The 24263-nt window shown below is 44.1% G+C and overlaps 1 protein-coding gene across 5 annotated transcripts in view; it reads left to right on the forward strand.

The window, feature by feature from the left end:
* Positions 1–24263, forward strand: part of ASH1L (ASH1 like histone lysine methyltransferase) — a 108147-nt gene that overhangs the window by 69400 nt on the left and 14484 nt on the right. For 4 of the 5 annotated variants that reach the window (XM_039849607.1, XM_039849609.1, XM_039849611.1 and 1 more), the window contains 10 exons: positions 2725–2829; positions 5279–5352; positions 6858–6903; positions 7017–7125; positions 11936–12142; positions 12270–12416; positions 21286–21394; positions 21831–21995; positions 22162–22256; positions 23832–23989. In XM_039849607.1, the coding sequence (XP_039705541.1) occupies positions 2725–2829; positions 5279–5352; positions 6858–6903; positions 7017–7125; positions 11936–12142; positions 12270–12416; positions 21286–21394; positions 21831–21995; positions 22162–22256; positions 23832–23989 (1215 nt within the window). The remainder of the gene's footprint in view (positions 1–2724; positions 2830–5278; positions 5353–6857; positions 6904–7016; positions 7126–11935; positions 12143–12269; positions 12417–21285; positions 21395–21830; positions 21996–22161; positions 22257–23831; positions 23990–24263) is intronic. The other variant, XM_039849610.1, reaches the window with a different exon arrangement.

The following is a 24263-nucleotide window of genomic DNA, read 5'->3' on the forward strand; positions in this document are numbered from 1 at the left end:
AGGTATGTACCCCAGAGAAATGAGAATGTCATCCATCCGAAACTTAGACACACATGTTCATAGTGGCAGTTTCAGTTCCTGCCAAAAGGGAGAAGCAGCCCCAGTCCCCGTCGGCAGGTGAACGGAACAGCAGAAGGCCGCGTATCCACAGGCGGGAACGTTGCTGGCAGGAACCAGAATACGGAGATGGGCAGCAGCACGATGGACCATGAGTCCGTTGTGCCCTGCGAAAGAAGACAGTCACAGGACGCCACTGTTCTGTGATTCCACATGTGTGAAATGTGCGGGACAGGAAAGTACATAGAAGCACAAACTAGGTTGAGGTTTCCAGGGACTGGGGATGAGGGACAGTGAGGAGTGACTGTTAATGGACACAGGGTTTCTTTTGGGGATGACGAAAATGTTGAGATGGTGATTACATCAGGTCTCCAGTAAGACAGGGACAGAGAGAGGTTTATGTTACTTGACTCGCGCCAGTTGTGGATGCTGGCGCGTCCCCAGTCTGCAGGGTAGGCCGGCAGCATGGCGACCAAGGGAAGAGTCGACGCTGCAGCTGAAGACGTCGAAAGGCGTTCTGCTGACTCGGCCCCCTCCGGGGAGGTCCGTCTTTCTTCTGTTAAGGCGCTCAACCGATGGGGTGAATGCCACCCACATTGCCGAAGATAATCTGCTTTACTCAGATCTGTCGATTTAAATGTTAATCTCACCTAAAAAATACCTTTACAGACACGTGTAGAATAACGTTGGACCAAATGTCTGGGTACTGTAACCTAACCAAGTTGACACATTAAGTTAACCATCACGGTGGTGATGATTGCACAGCTCTGTATATTAAAGCCCATTGAACACTGTACGTAAAGGAGGGAATTTCATGGCATGTGACTTAAGCCTCGATAAAGCTGTTGACTTGAAAATGCATATTACAATTAAGTTGTTTTGATCAGGCATCTCAGAGGAGCTCTAGCAAAGAGTCAGGGGTCTTACCGTCGCCCAGTAGTAGCGTGGCTCCCCCCACGGTCCCCCCGCCGCAGCAAGGAGCCTCCCCCAGCCTGTCAGCGCTTCAGCTTCAGTGGAGGCTGAGTGGGGAACGCCAGCTGGCAACGCCGCAGCCTTCTCCCTCCGTCTGGCGGAGCAGTTTTGGAAAAAGAATAAAAGCCTTTATAAAATTCAGAATCTTCTAATACAAAAATGGCCGGGTTTGAGTTGAATATTACATTTCACACCAAGAACCAGGGAGATCTCAAACTGAATTGAAAAGGCAGTTAACATTTGCCAACACCGAGGCATTAAAATCTGACAATGATTTTAAAGCAGTTATGATTTAAAAACTTCAAGTAATTATGCTTGAAATGTGAAAAAACAGAAAAGCCTCAGCTTTTAGAATAGAAGATTTAAAGAAAAACCAAATAGAAATTTTAGAATTGAAAGATGCAGTAACTGAAAGAATAAGCTCAGGAATAGAATTGACAGAATGAAGGGGAAACAGGAGGAATCGGTGACTAGGTGCTGAAATGTTACTCAATCTGAACAAAAGAGAAAATAGATATAAAAAAAAAAATCAGAGGCCGTGAGGCCGTAACAAAAGAGCTAAAATCGTATCCTCAGTGTTCCGAAGGAAGAAGAGGAGATGGAGATGGATGGCTGAGAACCTCCCAGATTTGGGAGAAGACGTAAACCTACTAATTCGAGAAGATGAGTGAGCCCAGACGGAGTATACGCACGGAAATCCGTCCCAGCACACTTTATAATCGAACCGCCGCATACTAGGGACAAAACAGTTTTAAAACAATGAGAGAAATGACTCCTTTCCTACAGGGGTAAATTCAAACGACAGTAAATTTTTCATCTGAATCCACGGAAGCGGCACATTTTTCAAATACCGAGAGAAGAACTGTCGAAGCAGAATCCTATACCCAGCGAAAATATCCTTCGGGAATTAATAGAGAATCAAAGCATCTGAAGACGAAGAATAACTAAGTTTGCCTCCAGCAGACTCACCCTGCGGGTCGGGGAAGTTCTCTAAACCGAAAAGCAGTAAGGAGCCTTAGGACATCAGGAAGGTGGGGAAAAGTACAGGGAGCAAAAATATGGACATATACAATAGTCTTTCTCCCTTTGAGTCTTCTAGGTAATTTTTTAATGGATAAAGCAAAACATTTTAACATTGACATATGTTTTTAAGAAATTATTGAGGCATAATTCACATATCCTACAATTTAAAGTGTACAGTGGCTTTAGTATATTACATTATCAACTTTTTTAACTTTCGGTAAAATGTATGTAACTTAACATTTGAATTGTGACCATTTTGAAGTGTAAGATTCAGTGGCATTGACATTTACGTTGTTGTGCAGCCGTCCCCTTTACTCATCTCCAAAACTTCATCTTCCCAAGCTGAAGCTCTGTACCCACTGAATAATAGTTCCCCCATGATCCCTCCCCAGGCCCCGGCAGCCACTGTTCTTCTATCTGTGTGAATTTTACTATTTTAAATACCTCATATAGTGCAATCTCGCAATATTTGTCCTTTCGTGTCTGCCTTACTTCACTTAGCACAGTGTCTTTAAGGTTCTCCCTGTCGTTGCATGTATGAGAATTTCATTCCTTTTTAATGTTGGATAGTATTTGTGTGTGTGTGTGCACACACACACACGCGCGCGCGCCACGTTTTGTTTATTCATTCATCTGTCGATGGACATTTCTGTTGTTTCCACCTTTTTGCAGTTGTGAATAATGCTGCTATGAACCTTGGTTTACAATTCTCTGTTGAGGACCCCGCTTTCAATTTTTTTATGTCTATGCCCAGAAGTGGAATTGCTGGATCACACGGTAAGTCTACATTTCATTTTTTGGGAGCTGCCATACTGTTTTCCACAGTGGCTGCACCATTTTACATCCCCACCGACAGTTCTTAAGGGTTCAGTTTCTCCACATCCTTGATGATACTTGTCATTTTCTGTTTTTTCATAGTAGCCATCCTAACAGGTGTGAAACTCATTCTGGTTTTGATTTGCAGTTCCCTAATAATTAGCGATGTTGAGCATCTCTTTGCGTATTATTGGCCATTTGTATATCTTTAGTGAAATCTGTTCAAGTCTCTTCAAGTCCTTGTCCACTTTTCAATCATTCGTGTTCTGGTTCTTGAGCTTTAGGTGTCTTTATACATTCTGAATATTGCTTCCTTAGCACACGTGTGATGAATGGGAGGATGTCTTTATGACGCGATAAAGAATTTACACAAAATGTATAAACACCAGAGGAAGAGGTTGACAGTTTTAATTACATTAACTGCCATATCGGAGCGAGCGGGTCTAGCGATCAGGGTTGGATGCAGTTGTTTACAATAGCTATATTAAAATCTCAGATAAGGTTTAGGACAAGGCAAAGGGCACAGTTCGGCATAGAGAATTCGATTTTAGCAGAGAGGAATGACACATGAGAATGTAAAGGCAGGAAGGAGCTGGTCGTGTTTAAGAAATTATCCCGGTACAGCCATTATGGAAAACAGTGTGGCGGGTCCTCAAAAAATTAAACATAGAACTGCCATATGATTCATCAGTTCCACTTCGGGGATTATATCCAAAGGAACCAAAAACGCTAACTCAAAAGATACCTATGCTCCATGTTCATAGCAGCCAAGACAAGACATGGAAGTAACCTCAATGTCCATCAAGGAATGAATGGATAAAGAATTTGTAATGTCTGTATACAGTGGAATATTAATCAGCCATTTAAAAGAAAAAGGAGAAAATCCTACCATTTGCAACAACATGGAAGGACCTTGAGGGCACTTTGCTAAGTGAAATGACTCAGACAGGAAGACAAACATCGTGTGATCTCACATGTATGTGGGATCCAAAAGAAAGAAACCAAACTCAGAAAAAGAGATCAGACTCGCGGTTTCCAGAGCCTGTGGTTGGGGTTGGGGGAATAGGAGAAAGGTGGTCAGAAGTTAACTTCCAGTTCAGGGTCATGGGTACGTGGGGCGGTGTCCACGGCCTGGCTGGCTAACACTCCGCGTGATAAAATCAGAACTGCTCAAGAGTAAGTCCCCAGGGTTCTCATCTCAGGGAAATAAAAGATGTTTTTTCTTTTTTTTGCTTCTCCTTTTTATTGTATCTATGAGCGATGACGGATGCTAACTAAACTTCTAGCAGTCATCATTACGCAATACTTGCAAGTCAAACCATTACGCTGTATGCCCTAAGCTTATACAGTGAGGTGTGTCAATTATATCTCAGTAAAACCAAGGGAAAATAATTAGTGAACCAATCAAAAAAAAATGAAGAAAAATATTGTGCTTAAGAAGAGCAGAATTCAAGAGGTGAGCAAAGGTGATGCTATTGCTTAATGGGGTGAAGAGGGAGCACTCGGTGGAGCATCGCCAAGCTCGTGCCATGGAATAAGTGCTTCCATCCACTCATCAGTTCAGAAAATGCTTACTCAGTGCTTACTCTTCGATCACACGGTTCTCGAGATGCTTGCAAAACACCCGTAAACAAAAAGCCCCTTGCCTCCTGGAGCTGACATTCTTCCAGCGGGGCAAAAATCAGAGTTCCCCTGTCTTCCTGGGTCTCACCTCCCTTTCCTCAGGCCGACAAGGTCAGACCTTGAGTTCTACTAGTGTTTTGTTAAGTGAACTTTAAACAGATTCTTTTTAGTGTCTTCGATCGTCGTTTATAACCCCTTGATGATGCACGTTTCACTCAGAAACTGCCACTTTCTCTCAGAACTCCCACGATGGCTTTTCGGTGGGGAGTGTGGGGACCATGTATACAGAATGACAAAGGGGAAGTAATTCTTACCATGAGTGATATTGTAATCCGGTACTCAGACTATGTACAAACAAGCTAAACTTTTTTTGAAGTCAGTCCCCTTGTTTTTCAAAAAAAAGCCAAGTTTCTGTCCGATTTTAATATCCCGTCTTAAAAAGGCAAGAGGCAAAGCCGTCAGGATCTTTCTCTTTATTGAGTGTCCTCTCACGCTGTTTTGGTTTGCTCATTGCCTAGCTGCATGGTTGTCAGTGGACTGTTTTCGTAGAGATCGTCTACCTCCAAGTCCTCTGTGTGTGTGTGTGTGTGTGTGTGTGTGTGTATGAGTGTGTGTGTGTCCTTAGTGTGTACTACACAATAGGAAAGAGTAGCTAAAATTAAAAATTGGTGATGGGAAAAATCTATAAAATTAAATCTTTATCTTTCTAGTCAGTGCATATTAGCTCTTGTGGCTCCGAGGCCCTTTGTGTGAGTGATACTGAAACCGATGGTGTTTCTGGTTGCAGGGAAGTATCTGAGGCAAAAGAGAATCGACTTCCAGCTCCCCTACGACATCCTCTGGCAGTGGAAGCACAATCAGGTACAGCGAGGCACCTGACCAGGTTGCACTCTTCAGCTGGGGCGCGGGGGAGCCAGGCTTTCTCTCTGCCTCCTCGTTATGCTCTCATTTGAGGAGGTGTGGAGAAGTGTCCCTGTGAAGGTTAGAGACTAAAAAAATGAATTTGCATCCATATTTAATGTGACCTATTTGCCTTTACTCATACTTCAAAATAGCAGTAAGTTCCTCCTTCCTTAGGCAGCCTTCTGTTATTATTCTGGGCTTTTATTTTGGTAGCAAAGAGTCTGTTCTATAAGAATCCTGTTTGATGCAGGTCTCCGGAGAATTTAGATGTACTGCCAGCAGCACTAAGAAATTTCAGGCTTTATTTTTGTTGGCTCCTTCCCATGAGTTTGGAATTTATTTTTCACATACAAAAGAAAATTTTCTACTAAAGGAAACAGGGAAAATGTTTAACACTCTTGTACTTTTAAAAGATCTTTAAATATATTGGCAACTAAAAATAGAAGAGTACTATTTTTTTCTCGCTTCCCTAATTGAAGAGTTTCCCCCAGTAATTTATATATTAAGCTATAGTCCCCAAACCCGATACTGAGAATAACCATTGGGAAATAAAACTAGTCATGCAAATGAGGCGAACAAGCTCCCGAGTTTTGCCAAAATTCCACCCGAGTTTAATTTGGGAAAGCCAGAAGGATGGCCGTTTCCCTCCGCATTGTCTGCTCTGGTGACAGGATCGCGGTCCGTCTGAGGCCTTGGTCCCAGAGCTCCGACAGGGAGGGAGGCCGTGCGCTTCGACGGCACTCGCTGAGGCGCGGCGGTGGGATTCTCCTTACAGATCCAGACGCTCTAACTCAGGCCAGGGCGCTGGGTCTCGGTACCGTCTTCTGTGGTAAAACGTTGGCCCGCTGGCTGCCTCTCTTCTAATATATTCTTTTTTTTTTTACCTCGTGCATTCTTGATTACAATGTGATAGCTCCATTTTCCTGCCTGCGCTATCTTCTTCATTCACTAAATTAATTGCCTTAATTAAAACGTGAGATGTGTGTTTTCCGACAGTACCCACCCTGATAAAGCCAGGGCACTCGTCTTTTTAATTTCATGTACCTACCTGGGCCATCTAAACAAGCCCCAGGCAAGTTTTCCCCCTTGTTCCTAGCGGCAGATAGACTGTGCATTTATCCCGATGAATGGCTTCCGTCTGCACTGTGACTTGCATTTGCGTATTCACCAACATGCTGGAGAAACACAGCATTCAAACTGCATCTTTAGACTATTTTATATTTATATTTCTCTTGTTGAACCTAGTTCTCTTTCTCCCCTGATCTGGGAAGTCACCTTTTTTATTTCAGGGTAAAAAGCGATCACACCAAGAATTTCCCTCACACGTATCCGGCCCAGAAAGTCCTGTAGACATTTCCATGTGGGCAGAACACGTGGATGATTTCCTGTATTTTTAGTGATTAATGCTGCTGTCTGGCATTTGAAGTTAAATGCTATATCAAGATGTTTCTTTTTTTTTCTAGCTATACAAAAAGCCAGATGTCCCACTATATAAAAAAATCCGTTCAAGTGAGTAACCGGGGAGCTATTTTTTCTGCTTCCATACTTTCAGTGGTCTTAGCCTGGCACTTAAAAAATTATCCTGTGTGTTCACAACTTATTCTCCGCTGTCTTCTCTCAAGATGTCTACGTCGACGTCAAGCCGCTTTCTGGTTACGAGGCCCCCACGTGCAACTGTAAGAAGCCTGACGCCGCCGCCAGGAAGGGCTGTGTGGACGACTGCCTCAACAGGTACCGTGCTCGGCTGACCCTCGCGAGCGTCGGCTTTCAGGCACACGGGACACTTCATTTGGAGGGAAGCACTAAGTAGGCTCTGATTTCCTCAGGAAGTTGCACAGGAATGTAGAAAACATAACGACGGGCCATTTCAGCTGGCTCGGGCCGCTATAACGAAATACCATGGACTTGAGCTGCTGAAACAGCAGAAATTTATTTCTCTCGGTTCAGGAGGCCGTAATCCAAAGTCAAGATGTAATCCAAAGTCTAGATTCAGGGTCTAGTGAGGACCCACGTCCTGGCTCATAGACGGCCTCCCTCTCTCTGTGTGGCCCTTCCCCGGTGCGTGCTCGTGGCGCGAGAGTAAGGAGGCCGCCTCCCTCCCCGTGTCCTTAGCAGGCACTGATGCCATCATGAGGCTCCCGCCCTCCGACTCCATATAAACCCGTTTACCTCCCGCAGGCTAAGGAACAGCTCACGGGGGCGGGGCTTCCGCTCTGAATTGGGGCGGGGAGCAGAGACAACCGTTGAGACCAGACGCGGGGTGATAGAGTGACAGAAAAAGAGAGAGACTTAGTCTTATGCGCCCAGGCGAAGTCCTTTGATCATTTCTGAGACCTGAAGAAAGTTGTTACTTCTCCTCTCTACCAAAAATGATGCCTTTTTTTGTGGGGAGGGGGCTGGGGCTGCGGGCTGCGAGGGTTATATGAGACAGTGTTCAGAAAGAATTAAGCACGGTTCTAGAAAACATCCTGGATTTTAGTATACAGTAGCCATAATGAGGGAGTAAAGCAGGATGATGGCAGTGAGCCAGAAGAGGGAAGCCTGTATACGCGTGGGGGCAGGGGACTGGGTTAAGCCATCAGCAAATAGCAGGTGCCACCGTGACGACAGAGTCCGTGATGCCAGCGAGGGGGGTGCGGGCTGTCGGGAGGAAGGTAGACTCTGTCTGGTGTGCAGATAAAGGGTATGGTTTTCATTTGCGCATTGATTCAAAAATGGCAGTGAGATTTCAAAATGGAAGCGTCTGATAGAGACAAAGGAGTGGAGGTAGCTTGTTGGTTTTAGTGACATTTAGCAAATTTACAGCAAAAAAGAACCAGTGAAACGCACACCAGTACTTCCTGCTCCGTGTAGTTTTCCTGGCCAAAGACAACCGCGTCCCTCGTCTCGTAAGCCGCCCTGGTGGCCGAGGGAGCCAGTGTTTCGGTAGCTCCTGCTTGGGCAGCCAGTGGGAAATTCTGTCTCATCTGTGTCACCGTAAATTTATACCGTGTCGTTATACGTATACGTTTCACTAGTAGTAATGGCTGGTGGCACAGGTAGTCTGCGTTTTGCGCACGACGTCGTTTACTCACAGGTGTTTTACACACCTCGACGCGTCGGCTCGTCGTTTTTAGGGGCGCGGCGTCTCCCGTGCGGTCGACGTGCCGTAGCCGCCTTCCTCCTGCAGCTCCGCGTTGCCGTTCTCGCCAGTGTTTTGCTATGAAAACGGCAGTGCCTGGAGCTCCGTGTGGGTCCTTTTAACGCTTAGGGCGCATGCTCAGAATCACCTGCACGGACCGAACACTTCCGTGCGTCTCACTGCATGTATGTTGTGCACCCGTGCTCAGAACACCGAGTGACTTTTGGTATCACCAGCAGCATCCGAATGTATTTCCCCATAGTTTCGCTGCCTCTAGGTATTCACGTCGAACTTGATTTTCAGTACTTAAGTATTTCTTTGGCTTAATTTTTGGAAGTCTTTGGAAGTTTGTGATCTCGAGGTCGTTTACGTGTCCGTTTCCTTAGATGCTCGCGTGCTCTGTTTTTTATACCTTATCACCTGTGGGATGATGCAGCGTAGCTGCCGCCTCATCGCCTCGTCCTCTCCTCTCAGTTGTCCCCTGAGGCAGGCGAGAGGAACCTGGAATTTGGATAGTAAATTGCTCCATATCACACGCCACTTAGTGACGCGACAGCTTGAACATTGGTTGGATTCAAAAGCCATGTTTTTTTTCCACTGTCCCACCCTGGTTACTGTATAAGTAGTTTTTTAATCACTTAAAAATTGAAATTTGGGTATTTACCTTTACATAATTGCATCGGTTGTCTTGTATCATTTCGTTGGTATGGAGATCACATTTACCCTTCCCATAGTGTTGCCTTTCTCAAAAAAAAAAAAAAAAAAATGAGAAAAAACAAATACTCGGATACAATGCTGACAGCTTTATATCACGAGGATATGATCACTACCGGGTCACGCATCCAATGAACAATGTGGTAAATGCCTACGAAAAATTAAAACGTGTTCAGTGGATGCTCCCTTACGTGTTTACAAGTGGCCCGCACAGGAGTTCAGTTAAGTGGAACTTCCTAACAGCCGGAGCAGCCCTGTCTTTCCTGTTTTTGTATCAAGGCTCTGTACCTGTTTGGGGCTGAGAGGTTAGAGGATCCGCGGGACCCACCCCCACTTCTGCGCAGGACCCCTCTGTGGAAGTGCACTCGGCGGCACGCAGCCCGAGGAACACTTGATTCGGGACCCTTTTTTAAAACGAGTAATGGGTTTTTATAGTCACTTCGAATAAATACTTTAAAAACACGATCTCTTTTCCAGACCGTTTCTAGGGCTCACCAGTACCGTTTATAAGTTCTGCAGGTCTTCCCCAGTGGGTCCTCGCTTCCGTCCATTGTCCACCGCGAACCCATTGCTGCTCCAGAACATTCCGCACTTCCACAAGCAAAGTCCTGTGACCCGGTGCCCATTTGCTCACAGCATATGCGGAGCCCACTTTGTCAGCTCTCCACAGAGGCCGCCCCCAGCCTGGACTGCTCCAGAGTTCACAGGCCTGCCCTGCAAGGCAGGGCCCCGCCCACCGCCCCGCCCACCGGTCTCTGCAGTTCCCTCCCACCCGCCCACCAGCGAGAACTTCTGGAAGCCCACATTTTACCTTCTGCTCCAGAAGAGTCCTAGGTCTTCAGATTCTTGGTCCCAAAACACAGGGATGATTCTCTCCCCTCTCAGGTTTACTCCTTCCTGACCTGGCACGATTCATAGTGGGAATATTCATAGAAACTCGCAGCGCACAGGGAACGGTGTGACTGCCGGGCGCGTCCAGTCGGTGACATCCGCACGCTCCCCGTGGCGGTTCACCCTTCAGTCTCGCCACGTGGAAGAAGGAGCTTTCCAGTCTAGACTTAACATGCAGAGGGGCAGATGCTCTTGTTTCCAAGGGCATTATCTGGCTAACAGTACTGGAAATTTATACTGCTACATCAGAGACTTTATATCTTAGTTTGCAGCGTCTGCTTTCAGTTTTTGGTACATTTAGTTTTGATTTTCAGGCACAATGAATAGAAGTACGTTCTGCTTTTTATATATATAAAGAAGTAAAAGGCTTACATTGGTCGTCAGAACGAACGGAGTGTGTTTCAGTGCTTCACCTCTAGAAATTAGATTTTTAGCAGTCGCTGAGTGATGGTTCTCTGGCAGAAACTTAAAAATTGAGGTCTCTTTCACCTCAGCTCTCTATTACGTTTGTATTTCAGTTCTTTTACTCACCTAAAGTGTACTGTGTGTTGTGAGGTGTGATGAAAATACAGGCGAGGTGTTGTGAAGGGGCGACAGTCGAAACCACGAAAAGGAATGAGCCTTCTAAAGAAGAGATGAATAAGGAACATGCCATGGAAGATGGACAGGGAAAAGGGCTTCCTGTATTGATAAAAAGAGAGGAGTTGTTATTGAAGAGATGGGAAATCCTTTATCGTAGGAGATCTAGAAGGCCTCCCAAAAGAGGGCATGTTTAGGAGTGTTCACCAGGATTCTTGCAGCAAAGAAATCGGCAAAAGAAAGAATAGAGGTGGCGAATTTGACAGTAAGGCGGCATCTTTTTCACAAGTTAAGCCGATTGTCTGAAGTTGAAAAATAGTCCGGTGGATACTTTGCTAACTCCTCGGTATGTGATTTGACACTGGGTGCTGTTTACCCTTGAGATAAGGATATTTTTTTAAGAAGAAATCAAATGACTCTGAAAGAACTTTAAATTGTATACTGTTAAACATTTTCTTTACAAGATTTGTAAGTTATGCATGTAAACATAATGTGACATTTTGATCTACCGCTGTATTTTCAACCCTCCCTTGTTCTAATCGTGCTAAATAGCCTTACTGGGATTCTAAACCACCCACGAAAGCAAAGTGGCTCCTAGTAAAGATCTAGAAATTTACAAAGGAAAGCAGTGAGAAGATGTAAGCTAACAACTTTCGTCACTGAGTTCAGAATTTTTTATTTGTTCATTCACCAGAGATGATACATTGTTCAGCTAGTCGTATAGACTGCACATGCTTTTTTTCTAACGTGGAAATGTCACGCACAGCGATGAGATATGAAATGCCTATAAAACAACCATGTGAATATACTGACTTGCACACCTAAACATGGTTATGATGGTAAATTATGTGGTTTTTTGCCACAGTTTAAAAAAAAAACTCCGTAAATGGTCACGAGCTACTTCACAACAAGAGTGCAGCGTGACCATCTGACTGTCAGCCCCTCTGTGGGCCGCAGTTCAGCTACTCCGAGCACAGAGCCACGTGTGATGGTTTTACCCGGATGCCAAGTGGACAGTTAGCTTGATCATTTACAAGAAGCATTCAGCGTTTGCAACTTGGCTTGGAAGTTTTAAGCATTATTAAAATTTGAAGTTATATATTATTATCTTATTAATTAGTCTAACCTCGTGAAGATAATTGCATATGTTCATTTAAAAAATTCTTGTAAAACATAAAATGGGGTCACGAAGGCATATATAATGTTAATTAACATAGTTATTCCTTTTCTTTCTAGAATGATCTTCGCTGAGTGTTCCCCCAACACTTGCCCCTGTGGTGAGCAGTGCTGTAACCAGAGGATACAGAGGCATGAGTGGGTGCAGTGTCTAGAACGATTTCGAGCTGAAGAAAAAGGTTGGGGAATCAGAACCAAAGAACCCCTAAAAGCGGGGCAGTTCATCATTGAATACCTAGGGGAGGTCGTCAGCGAGCAGGAGTTCAGGTACAGTGCAACGTGACGCTCCTCGGGCGGACGGCAGAGGTACCGGCTTGGAATGGAAAGTGGAAGGCTTGCAGTTGACTTTCGGCTTAATGATTAAGCGGCTTTCAATCAATTCTCTCCTCTTCAGGAACAGGATGATTGAGCAGTATCATAATCACAGTGACCACTATTGTCTGAACCTGGACAGCGGGATGGTGATTGACAGTTACCGCATGGGAAATGAGGCGCGATTCATCAACCACAGCTGTGACCCAAATTGTGAAATGCAGAAATGGTAAGGAAGCAGGGGACGGGGAAGCCAGAACCCAGCAGAGCAGAAGGCGTCGAGGGTGTCCAGGGACTGATCTAGTGCCAGTCGCTTCCACAGCGGCTCTGGCGGTTGCCGGTTCCACCCGGCCCTCCAGGCCGAGAGTGAGCCGCTGCTCCTCCTTCACTGCGCCCCAGCTGCTCACTCCCAGAGCGCTACGATTATGCGCACAGTGATATAATGATGCTACTTAGTACTTACTGACTGCTTAGTGCGGCTCAGGCGCTGTGTTACACGGTTCTTCTCATATCGGTTCTTTCAGCGTGTTTATTACACTGATTTGTCATAACGAGGAAGAAAAACAAGTGATGTAGATTAGAATGCTATCACGAAGGAAAAAGTTACATATAAAAAACAATTCAGTAAGGAGAGCAGGATAGGAAAGAATTCTGGAAAGATGGTGGAGTAGGAAGCACGAGAAATCTATCTCGTCTTAGACAGTGGCACTAGCGCAATCTGACTGGTAAACAATTCTGGAATTCTGAAGTCTTTTGAAGGCTTGCAACTTCCAGGGGAAGGCTTAGATGGTAAACTGCAGTTTGTTTCCGTCAGTATGAGCAGTAGCAGCTGCCCATCCTCCACCCCCAGCCAAATGGCAGGCAGCTGTCCAAGCATTCCTAGAACAGCTTGCATGAGCTAGGTGGGTGAAAAAGACCCTGTCGTCCAAATACTAGAGATCTCTGTTCTGATCATTGGTTCCTGTTTCCGATCACAGAGGTGCAGAAGTGGCAGGCAGCCATTGTCACGCCTCCCACCATCGTTGGAAACCCCTCTCCCTTCAGCTGAAGTAACTTACTTACAGGAAATTGAAAGGGCCAGTGTCGTCTTTTCCTCTACTTCATTTTTCACTTTTCCCCTTCCAGGAGCCAGGCACTAAAGACTAGAACATTCAGAAACAACTGCATGTTTGGGGGTAAATGCAAAATGACTGTGCATATCCAAGGAAAGGCTCAGAAAAGACATAAGGAAACACTGAGTTTACACCTCAGGCCGATCCTTGGCGCAAAGATAACCTACAACAACCAAAAACAAGAAACAAAAACAGTAACAAAGAACAGCAAGCCTTGGGGAAGGGAACAATCTGATTTCCAGAGTTACCACATTATTAAATTCAAACGTTCAGTGTTCAAATTAAAATCACAAGGAATACAAAGAAACAGGAAAGTACGGCCCATTCAAAGGAAAAAAATAATTCAACAGAATTTGTCCCTAAAAAGACTTAATGGCAGATATATCACACAAGGACTTATAAAACAACTGCCCTGGAGCCGCTCAGAGAACTAAAGGAAGATGTGGAGAAAGTCATGAAAACAATGTGCGAACAAAATGGAAATATCAATGAAGAGATAGCCTTAAAAAAAAAAAAAATGAAGCTGGAAAGTACAAAATTGAAATGAAAAATTCACTAGAGGGATTCAGAGGCAGATTTGAGCCGGGAAAAGAATCAGTGAACTTGAAGATTGGGACAGTAGAAATTATCAAGCCCGAGGAACAGAAAGTAAAAAGATCGAAGAAAAGAAAACAGATCCTAAAGGAGCTCTGTGACACCATCAGGCAAAAACCAGTGTATGCTTCATGGGTGTCCCAGAAGGAGAACAAAGATAAAAAAACGGTATTTGAAATAATACTGGTTGAAAATTTCCCAAATTCGATGAAAGACATGGTCATAAACATCCAAGAAGCTCACTGCACTCTAACTAGGATGAAGTCCAAAAAGACACAAACCAAAAGACTCATTATAATGAAATTTTCAAAAAGAGCAGATCTTGAGAGCAGAGAGACACAAGCACATCATCACATGTAAGAGATCTTCAATAATAAATTTTGCAGATTTCTTATCAGGAACTTTGGAGGCCAGAAGAGAGTGGGCCAGTAGATCTGAATCGCTAAAAGAAAGACCGTCAGCCAAGATTCCTGTATCTGGCAAAACCGCCCTTCAGAATTGAAGAGGAAATGAAGACCTTCCAGATAAACAAAAGCTGAGGGAGTTCGTGATCACTAAACCTGCCCTGCAAGAAAGGCTCCCGGAGCCCTGTAGGTGAAATGAAAGGCACTAGATAGTACTTTGACGCCAAATGGAGAGTAAAGATCTCAACAAAGGTAAACACATAGGCAGTTATAAAAGCCAGTGTTATCGTAACAGCGATTTGTAACTATACTTTTTGTTTTTTACATGATTTAAGAGACATTTAAAGGAAAAGATGCAATTATTAGTATAAAAGCTAGTATTGTAGTGACTTTGGTTTGTAACTCCAAGTCTTGTTTTCTACATAATTTAGGAAACAAATGCATTTAAAAGAATTATTTGTTTATATTTTTGTGCACACAATATATAAAGATGTAATTTTGCGACATTAACACCTAAAGGGGGGTGGGTAGGGACAGCTGTAAAGGAACAGAGTTTTTATGTTACTAAAGTTAAGCTGCTATAAATTAAAATTACAGTGTAACAGCTTTAAGATGTTAAATGTAATCCCTGTGGTAGCCACAAAGACAATAGCTGTAGACGTACACAAAAGGAAATTAAGGAGTTTAAACATTTCACTATAAAAAAATCAACTGTTTACTATAGAAAACAGGAATGCAGGCAGTGAAGAACAAGAAACCTGTAAGGCACATAGAAAACTAATAGCACAGTGACAGAAGGCGTTCCCTCCTCCGTAATCAAAGGTATGTGGATCAGTCTCCAATCAAAAGGCAGAAAATGGAATCAACATTCAGGTTAAAATTTTCAGCAAAGTATATATCAGGACATGGACCTCAACATAGTAAAGACCATATGTGAGAAGCCACAGCTGACATCATGCTCAAAGGTGAAAGATTGAAAACTTGCCCTTTAAGATCAGGAACAACATATCGGTGCTCACTCTGGCCACCTTTATTTACCTTAGTACCGGAAGCCCGAGCCAGAGCAGTTAGGCAAGAAAAAGATAGAAAAGGCATCAAAATTTGAAAGGAAGAAGTAAAACTCTTTGCAGATGGCGTGATATTATATAGAGAAGACTCTAAAGACTCCACTAAAAAACTTAAAACTAATAAATTCAGCGAAGTTGTAAGATACAAACTCAAAATACAAAAATCAGTTGCGTTTCTACACACTAGTATTGAACAATCAGCGAAATGAAGAAAACAGTCCTATTTGCAATAGCAGCAAAAAGAACAAAATACTTAGGAATCACTTTAACCAAAGAGAGGAAGCACCTGAGCACCGAAAACTACAAGACGTTGATGAAAGAAATTAAAGAAGCCACGATAAATGAAAAGGCAGTCCATGCTCACGGACTGGAAGAACCACTACTGTTAAAATGTCCATACTAAATAAAGCAGTCTATAAATTCAGTGCAATAAAAATCAAAATTTCAATGGCATTTTTCATAAAAGTAGAAAAAAACAATCCTAAAATTTGTATGGAACTACAAAAGACAACAGCCAAAGCAATCTTGAGAAAGAAAGACAAAGCTAGAGGGCGTCACGCGTCCTGATTTGAAACTATTACAAAGCTATGGTAATCAGAACAATGTAATATTGGCACAAAAACACATAGATGAATGAAACAGAATAGCGAGCCCAGAAATAAACCTAGAAATAATTAATTTACCACTGAAGAACAAAGAATACATAATAGGGGATGGAGAGTCTCTTCCATAAATTGGAAAACTGGACCACTGTCTTTCACCATACACAAAAATCCGCTCAAAGTGGGTTAAAGACTTGAACATAAAACCTTTAGAAGGCGGAGATCCTCTCATCATCTGTGCAGAGACTGCCCGGTCCCGGACCTTAACAGTTTTTTTTCTCTGCTTCTGGGCCCGAGTCCTCGGCGGTAACCATGCCCCGCCAGATAGATCCTCGGTCAGGCCCAGAAGCATCCATGCTCGACCCCCCTCTTCATCGTCACTGGGGCAGGAGGTACTGGGGCACCTGGCATTATTCAATCCAGATGTCTCTTGGGACAGAAAGAATAACCCAGAACCCTGGAATAAACTGGGTCCCAATGAGCGATACAGGTTCTACTCAGTGAATGTCGGTTTCAGCAAACTGAAGAGAGGTCAGACTCCTAAATGAAATGTTCCGCTAGAAAGCTGCTTAGTCTGAAGGTCTTCCAGAAGCCATCCACACTATTCTCCACTTAACCGGGAACTATCTGCCCTCCAAATGCACGAAATCGTGTTGGTGTATTATGATGAGGTTTACACTGGTTAATAAATGTCTGAAACTTGAAGAAAACAAAAAAAAAAAAACCCTTTGAAGAAAACATAAGGCATACGCTCCTCGACATGAGTCTTGGCGATGATGTTTGGGTTTGACGCCAGAATCAAAGGCAACAAATGCAAAAATAAACAAGCGCAACTACAACAGACTTAAGCTTCTGTACAGCAAACGAAACCCACAACGAAAGGAAAAGGCAATCTACAGACTGGGAGGAAACATGCAGAATATATAGAGAACCCTTTTCATGATGTAAACACTCAACAAAATAGAAAGAGAAGGAAACTACCTTAAAATAATTTTTCAAATGTGGAAAACCCACAGCAGACATAATACTCAGTAATGAAAGACTGAAGCTTTCTCTCTAAGATCAGAACAAGGCGAAGCCTGCTTTCATCACTCCTACTCAGCACAGTATTGAACAGTCTAGCCAGAGAGAGATGCAGAGGGCATCCTAACTGGAAAGGGAGAAGTAACATTATCTCTGTTCTCATATCGTATGGTCTCATACGTAGAAAATACTAAGGACTGCATACGCACAGAAACCTTCAGAGCTCACGGATCCAGCACAGTAACAGGATACAAAGTCAACACACAAAAATCAGTTGCATTTCTGTACACAAACTGAACAATCCGAAAAGGAAATTACAGAAACGATTTTATTTATAAAAACACCAAAAAGAACAAAGTACTTAGGAATTAACCATAGAGGTGAATTATACAATGAAAATTACAAAACATGGCTGAAAGAAATTAAAGACATAAATGAATGTGAACATCCCACGTTCGCGGATTGGAAGACAATATTGTTAAAATGTCAACGTTACCCAGGCAATCTACAAATTCAGTACAGCCCCTGTCAAAATCTCAATGGCATTTTTTTTCGGTAGACAGAAAAAACCCATTCCAAAGTTCATATGGAATCTCAAAGGACCCCTAATAGCCAAAATAGTCCTGAGAAAGAACAAAACTGGAGCACTCACTCCCTGATTTCAAAATTTACTACAAACCTACAGCAATCAAAATAACGTGGTATAGGCGTAAAGGCAGACATAGACCCATGGGATAGGATGGAGAGAGCTTTGAAATAAACCCTCACATATTCAGTCAGATAATTTTTTACAAGTGTGCCAAATTCCAAAAACAACACGAGGAGATTGAAAATCTACCAAAGAAATTGAATCTATGATTAAAACTTTCTGACAAAAGAAATTCCAGACTCAGATGTCTTCCCTGGTAATTTTTCCACATACTTAGAAAAATAATGCCTGTACTGCCAATCTTATATAAATGCTTTCGTTTTATAAGGCCAGCATGACCTTCATCCAAAAACCAACAAGGATGTTAAAAGAAGACATATTGGCCAGTATCTCCCATGAACATAGACACAAAAACCCTAAATAACATATTAGCACATCCGATCTAGCAATATATGAAAAGGTTAATACGACCTTGTGGAGTTTATTCCAGAAATTAAAGGCTGATTGGTTTAATATTCACAAAATCAATGTAATTTATACTACATTAACAGAATAAAGGCAAAAAAATCATATGACATCGTAGGGGCCCAAAAAAGCATTTGACAGAATTTAACACTATTGATAATAAAAACTCTCGGCAAACTGGGAATAAAAGAGAACTAAGTCTGCCAAAGGGACTCTGTAATAAACCTGTAAGAATATTTACTGTCACCACTTCTGTTCCAGTTTGTACTGGATGTCCTTACAGATCTCATGATTGTATACATGGAAATAAAAATCCGTATACCGTAAATAAGAGAATTTAGCAAGATGGGTGGAAACAAGATTAGTGTATAATTCAGTATGTTTAATGTATTTCAACGTATTACCCTCAACCACGTAGAAAGTGAAATTTAAAAGACAGTTGCATAAGGAATAAATCTAATGAAAGTGTGTAGGACCTCCATACTGAAAAACACCAAACATGGGGGAAAAACCCTAAATTAATTGAGAAATATTCCATTTTTATGGGTTAAAAATATCTTTGAGATGTCAGATCTTACCAAGTAGACCTATAAAATTCAAATCCAGTCAAAATCCAATTTTTATGGAAATTGACAAGCTGACTCTAAAACATCAATTGCAAAAGACCTAAAAAAGGCACAATAATCTTGAAGAAAAACAAAACTTAAGGACTTTACCAAATTTCAAGACTTACTGTAGAGGTTCACTGATTAAAGTAGGAATGTGCTTGGGATAGATTAATAGATGAATAGAGAGTTCAGGCAAACACCTATAAATGTTTTGTCACCTGATTTATGACAGGTTCCACTGCAGATCAGGAAAGGACGGATTTTTAATAACGTACTGAGTCAGTTTAGCTTCTACCTCAGTCCACTCACAATTCATCGAAGGTGGATCGTAGACCTAAATATCACAGTCGAAACAGATTTCTAGAAGGAAACGTACAAGAATGTTTTCATAGACTTGGGGCAAAGATATCTTAAACAGGGCATGAATAGTACTGTAAAGGGACAGAGTTGATAAATTAACCATCTTTGTTCATCAGAAGATAACATGAAGAGTGTAAAACAAGCCACACAGAAGATGTTTGCAGTATGTTCATCTGACCAAGGCCTTGCTTCTGGATAAAATCCAGCATCTACAAATCAATAAGAAAAAGTCCTGTTTTTTAAATAGCTTCAGCATATAAGGAGTGCTTGTTGCTTAGCGTTAGTTGAACCCTCCACAATGGCTGTGATCAAAGAATGTTGACTCAGCGTGTTGGCACGGGTGTCGCACAGCACGAAAGCTTGGGCGTTCGCTGGGGTGCCAGTTGGTGCACCCACTCACAAACGTTCCCCAGTACCTCCCAAAGCCAACATGCCTAGGAACCCCGCAGCCCCACTCCGCAGCACGTGCCCGATGCACATGAGTGCTTCGTGTTCAAAAGACGTGTGTAAGAGTGTTTACAGGAACAATTTTTAAGTAATAGCTAAAAACCACAAACAAATGTTTATCAGCAGTAGAATTGGTATATAAATTGTGTTATGTTTGTGTGATGAAATGTTACACAGCAATGTAAAGACACATGGCAAGTACAGTGTCACGTTGGGCGAGAGGAGCTGGGCGTATCATTTTGCGTACTCTGGTATATTCTGTACGATTCCATTCATTTGAAGTTCAGAACAGGCAAAACTGATCCGTAGGAGGAGAGCAGAGTGGGGCAGGCCTTTGTGGGGAGGTTGCCAACGGGAGAGCGCGGGCTTTCTGGGAGATGACGGAGGCGCGTGGATTTATAAAACTCAGCCCACTGTCCATTTAAAGTTTGTGTGTGCTACTCCGTGTAAGTCATACCTCCCTCCAAAATTGTAATACAGTGCAGAATAGAATCAAATTTTAAATATTATGGCGTAGACCAAGCATCAGCAAACTTTGGGATCTAGCTGTGTGCCAATAAGAATTTACAAAGACGTGGGGTAAGTTTGTCTGCCAAAGTTTGCTACCCACTGTATAAAATGCTTTGTGAATTTAGAAAAAAAATACCAAAAATTGAAGGTGAGAGAAATTGACATTTGTTGGGGCAGTATGCAGGCTAGCCCTCAACGTGTCTCGTGTGTCAGGGAGGCGGGCGGGGGATGGGGGGAGCCGTGGATCAGACAGCCTAGGCTTAACTCCCTGGCTTTGAATGCAGTTGCGTGTGACCATGAACGAAATCTGTAAGCCAGCAATACCTCGCGTATAAAATGGGACTCATAATGCCAGTCTCTTAGGGCATTCTGAGGGTTCGTGAGCTGACCTGTCATCAGTACAGCACAGCGGTTAAGCTTCTGAAGCCAGACTGCCTTGATTTGAAACTTGACTTGCCCAGTTGTTAGCCCTGTTGGCTGTGGGCAGGTGACTTACCCCGTCTGCCTCAGCCTCATTTAGAAAATGGGGGTTGTAGTGCTAGCTAACAGAAGTACCTTTTGTTACATAGTAGTTGGGTGGATTAAATAAGTTAGTACAACAAAATGCCATAATTAGAATAGATAAAGCAGGGTCCCCAACCCCCGGGCCACAGACCGGTACCGGTCCATGGCCTGTGAGCAGCGGGCGGGTGGGCGAGCGAAGCCTCCTCTGTATGGGCAGCCGCTCCCCAGCACCAGCATCCCGCCTCGGCTCCGCCTCAGATCATCAGGCCTTAGAGTCTCGTAGGAGTGCCGGTCTCTGGTGCCACAAATGTTGGGAACTGCTGAATAAAGCATCCAGAACAGTGCATGGAAGGTCATTAACAACTTCATGTCAAATAGAACAGAAGAGACGGTCACGCGGCGGTGAGAGAGATGGAGGTCGGTAGGAGTGGAAGGTTTTAGGTAAGCTGTAGGAAATCATAATAAGTAGACTAAAGCCATGTTTTAGAGGGACTTTGAATCCCAAGCAGGAAACGTTATGACCTATCCTAATTGACAGCGTAGGGCATGTTTTCCGGAAAACTGACTTGGGACTGTTGGTCCGACGGCGTTAAATGTGCTGGGTGGAATAGGAGGTAGATTAAATGTGGAGGGATTGGTCAGGAGACTTGAGAACTTGGATCAGAAACAGGCAGGTTGGAGGCCGGCGCAGCCATTGTGGCAGTTGTCGGGCGTGGCACTGAGAACCCGTCCCCGCCTCGTTTCCGTCCGCAGGTCTGTTAACGGCGTGTACCGGATCGGACTGTACGCTCTGAGGGACATGCCCGCTGGGACCGAGCTCACTTACGATTACAACTTCCATTCCTTCAATGTTGAAAAACAGGTACGAATAACAGACCCAAGAGGGAGGTTGGACTTCGTCACATTGCTCTGTGTGACGCGGGCCCTCAGCAGACGTGACTGATCTGTAGCCTTTGAGAAGCACGTTGGGGAAAACAGTGTTTCACCCTTCACTCCACGTCTCTAGGATACAGAGGTCTCTCAGGCTTTCGGAACTCCGTAGGGAGGGATTGCCCATCATTTCGCAGTCTCCAGTCAGGTCCTTCCTGTTCCAGTGAAGGTTTCCCAGCGTGCGAGCTTTCTTTTCCGCTGCAGTGGAGGCCCGTTCTTACCTACTTTACTTTCTATCGGTGTTTTCCTCTGTGTGAAAAGTCCGTGACTCAGACTTGCCGTCGGGCGTCCAGATGCTCAGGCATCCTGTTGGACGTGTTCGCGAGGCTGCGGGCTGAAAGCGTCTCTCTCTCTCTCTCCCTTCAAAGCAACTGTGTAAGTGCGGCTTTGAGAAATGCAGAGGGATCATCGGGGGCAAGAGTCAGCGCGTGAACGGCCTGGCCAGCAGCAGAGGCAGCCAGCCGGTGGCCGCGCACAGGAAGTCCACACGCTCCAAAGAGAAGAGGAAGTCGAAGCACAAGCTGAAGAAGCGGGTGAGTGACCGTCTCGGCCTCTTCCTCGGCCTCTTCTCATTGAGCCGCGTGAGGCGGTATGAGATACGGGCACTAGCGAGGGTGGCGTCTTCACAGTGGCTTTAATATAATCCAGAGTGACCCGACCGATGGTTTTCTCCTGCGGTCTGATCCATCTGTTTTTCAGAGAGGCCACCTCTCCGAGGAACCCAGTGAAAATATCAACACTCCAACAAGATTGACCCCCCAGTTACAGATGAAGCCAATGTCCAATCGAGAGAGGTAAAGAGCTTTTTCTTTTTCCCGAGTGCTTTAGATTATGTGGTTGGCTTGTCAGTTAAGAATGATCAGGCGTCTGTGGCGTGGAGCCGTTTCTTTCGTGCAGGAGGTCTTTGAGCAGGGTTCAGGGGATCTGTGAACTCAAATGGGGGGAATCATGTCTTTCCTTTCCCCGATTTCTAACTGAAGTTTAGCCTTCCTTCAGATGTGACCTGTAGGCAAAAAAATGAGTGTGTGTCTGTAGTGTTTGCAGTCGCCATGATTTTGTCACATTTTTGTGTCATGTTACACACGTCACAAACATCTCAGAATATCACTCGCATTCATCTCTCCCTCGGTTCCTGTCGTCGTAAACCCACAGCTGGATCTTGCCATGTATTAAAAATTACTGTTTCTGTATCAATTCCATGTTTTTTTAACATTCTGAAAACCACATTTCAGTGTATTTAGTTTCGTTTTAATCCTGTATATTAAAATGACTTTAAATTTTAAGTTAATTTTAAAATGCTTCTAAAACGTGCGGAGAAGGGCTGCACCAGCCTGCCGGAGGAGTTGCTGGCACAGAGAAGGTTAAGAATCTCTGCTTGGTTAATATAGTAACAGAGCAATAAGAAGGCTCTTCAGTGGTCATTTTTGCTCTTCCCTGTATTCAGATACGACTTGTTCATGACAGATGTAAGCAAAGTAAATGTACACGTCTTATTCTTCAAGATGTGGAACATCTCCGCTGACTACACACTCCAGTATCTTAGAAAGTTTATCCTTATTTGTAACTTTACTACAATTTTAGCCCCTTTTATCCTATTTCACTTGGAGTGATAGAAAGTTTATACTTCAGTAAAACAGATGGTTTAATCCAGTGTTTCTCTACTTTAGCTGCGTATTAGCCTGAGGAACTTTTCAAAACTCCTCATGCCCAGGCCACAACCCAGACCACTGAAACCAGAGTTTTCGAAGGTGAAACCCAGGCATTGGTAGTTTACAAAGCTCCCCAGGTGATGTCACAATTTATCTCCATTTTCCGAGGCCCATAGTTTGAGATTTATTCAAGGTCACATCTGTTTTTTATGTGTACTAGGGTGAAAACCAAATTATGGCATCATCAGAATTGTGTAGAGTCAGTCGAGACACGTGGGCCGTTCACGTGCAGAGACCCGCGCCGAGGGCCGCCCCAGCACAGGTTCCCGTCGCGCCCCTGTTTTAAGTGTCTTTGCTCTTATCTGCCAGTTCGGTTCCTTCTCTTAACGGATGCTAAGCCGGCACTTCATCCTGGCAGCTTCCTCTCAGATTTGTACAGATAACTCCATAAAGCTCTGCCTTCAAGTCAGGCTGCTGCAATTGCTAGAATTTTTGCAGTTTCTAAATTGTATTTGGAAGGTATTTGTAAATAATATAGAGAAATGTTATGGGCGGGGGAATCAAGATGCAAAACTGAATCACGTTTCGTTATTTGATCATAAAATGGTAAGTGTCCACCGTACAAGCGTTTATAGCATCTTCGCAGCGGCCCACCTGGCATGGCATGTAGTAAGCGCTTACTGAGTGAACGACGCAGGCGCGCCTCCTCCCCCCTCGCAGGAACTTCGTGCTGAAGCATCACGTGTTCCTGGTCCGGAACTGGGAGAAGATCCGGCAGAAACAGGAGGAGGTGAAGCACACGGGCGACAGCATCCACTCCGCGTCGCTGCGCACGCGCTGGAGCGGCATCTGCCGAGACGACGGCAACATCAAGTCCGGTAGGCCCGGGGCTGTGTGGGAGCCGTGCGTGCGGCTGCCGACAGTCTTCCCACGGATTCCTTTCGGGCTGCACCAGACAAGTTAAGATGCACACGTACAGGGGTCAATCAGCGATGACCTGTCCTTCCCGGCTCTCGGCTTCCTCCTTTCTGCTTCTGGGAGGGAGGAGGAACCCGCTTCCACCAGGGGCCTGGACGTCACCGTGGCCTGCAGGTCCCTCGATGCGGGATACGTAGCGGATCCTCAACCCGCACGGGCGCCTCCCGAGGGAAG

Source organism: Pteropus medius, unplaced genomic scaffold (genome assembly GCF_902729225.1).
Source record: "Pteropus medius unplaced genomic scaffold, Ma_sr-lr_union100, whole genome shotgun sequence".
Classification (NCBI taxonomy): domain Eukaryota; kingdom Metazoa; phylum Chordata; class Mammalia; order Chiroptera; family Pteropodidae; genus Pteropus; species Pteropus medius.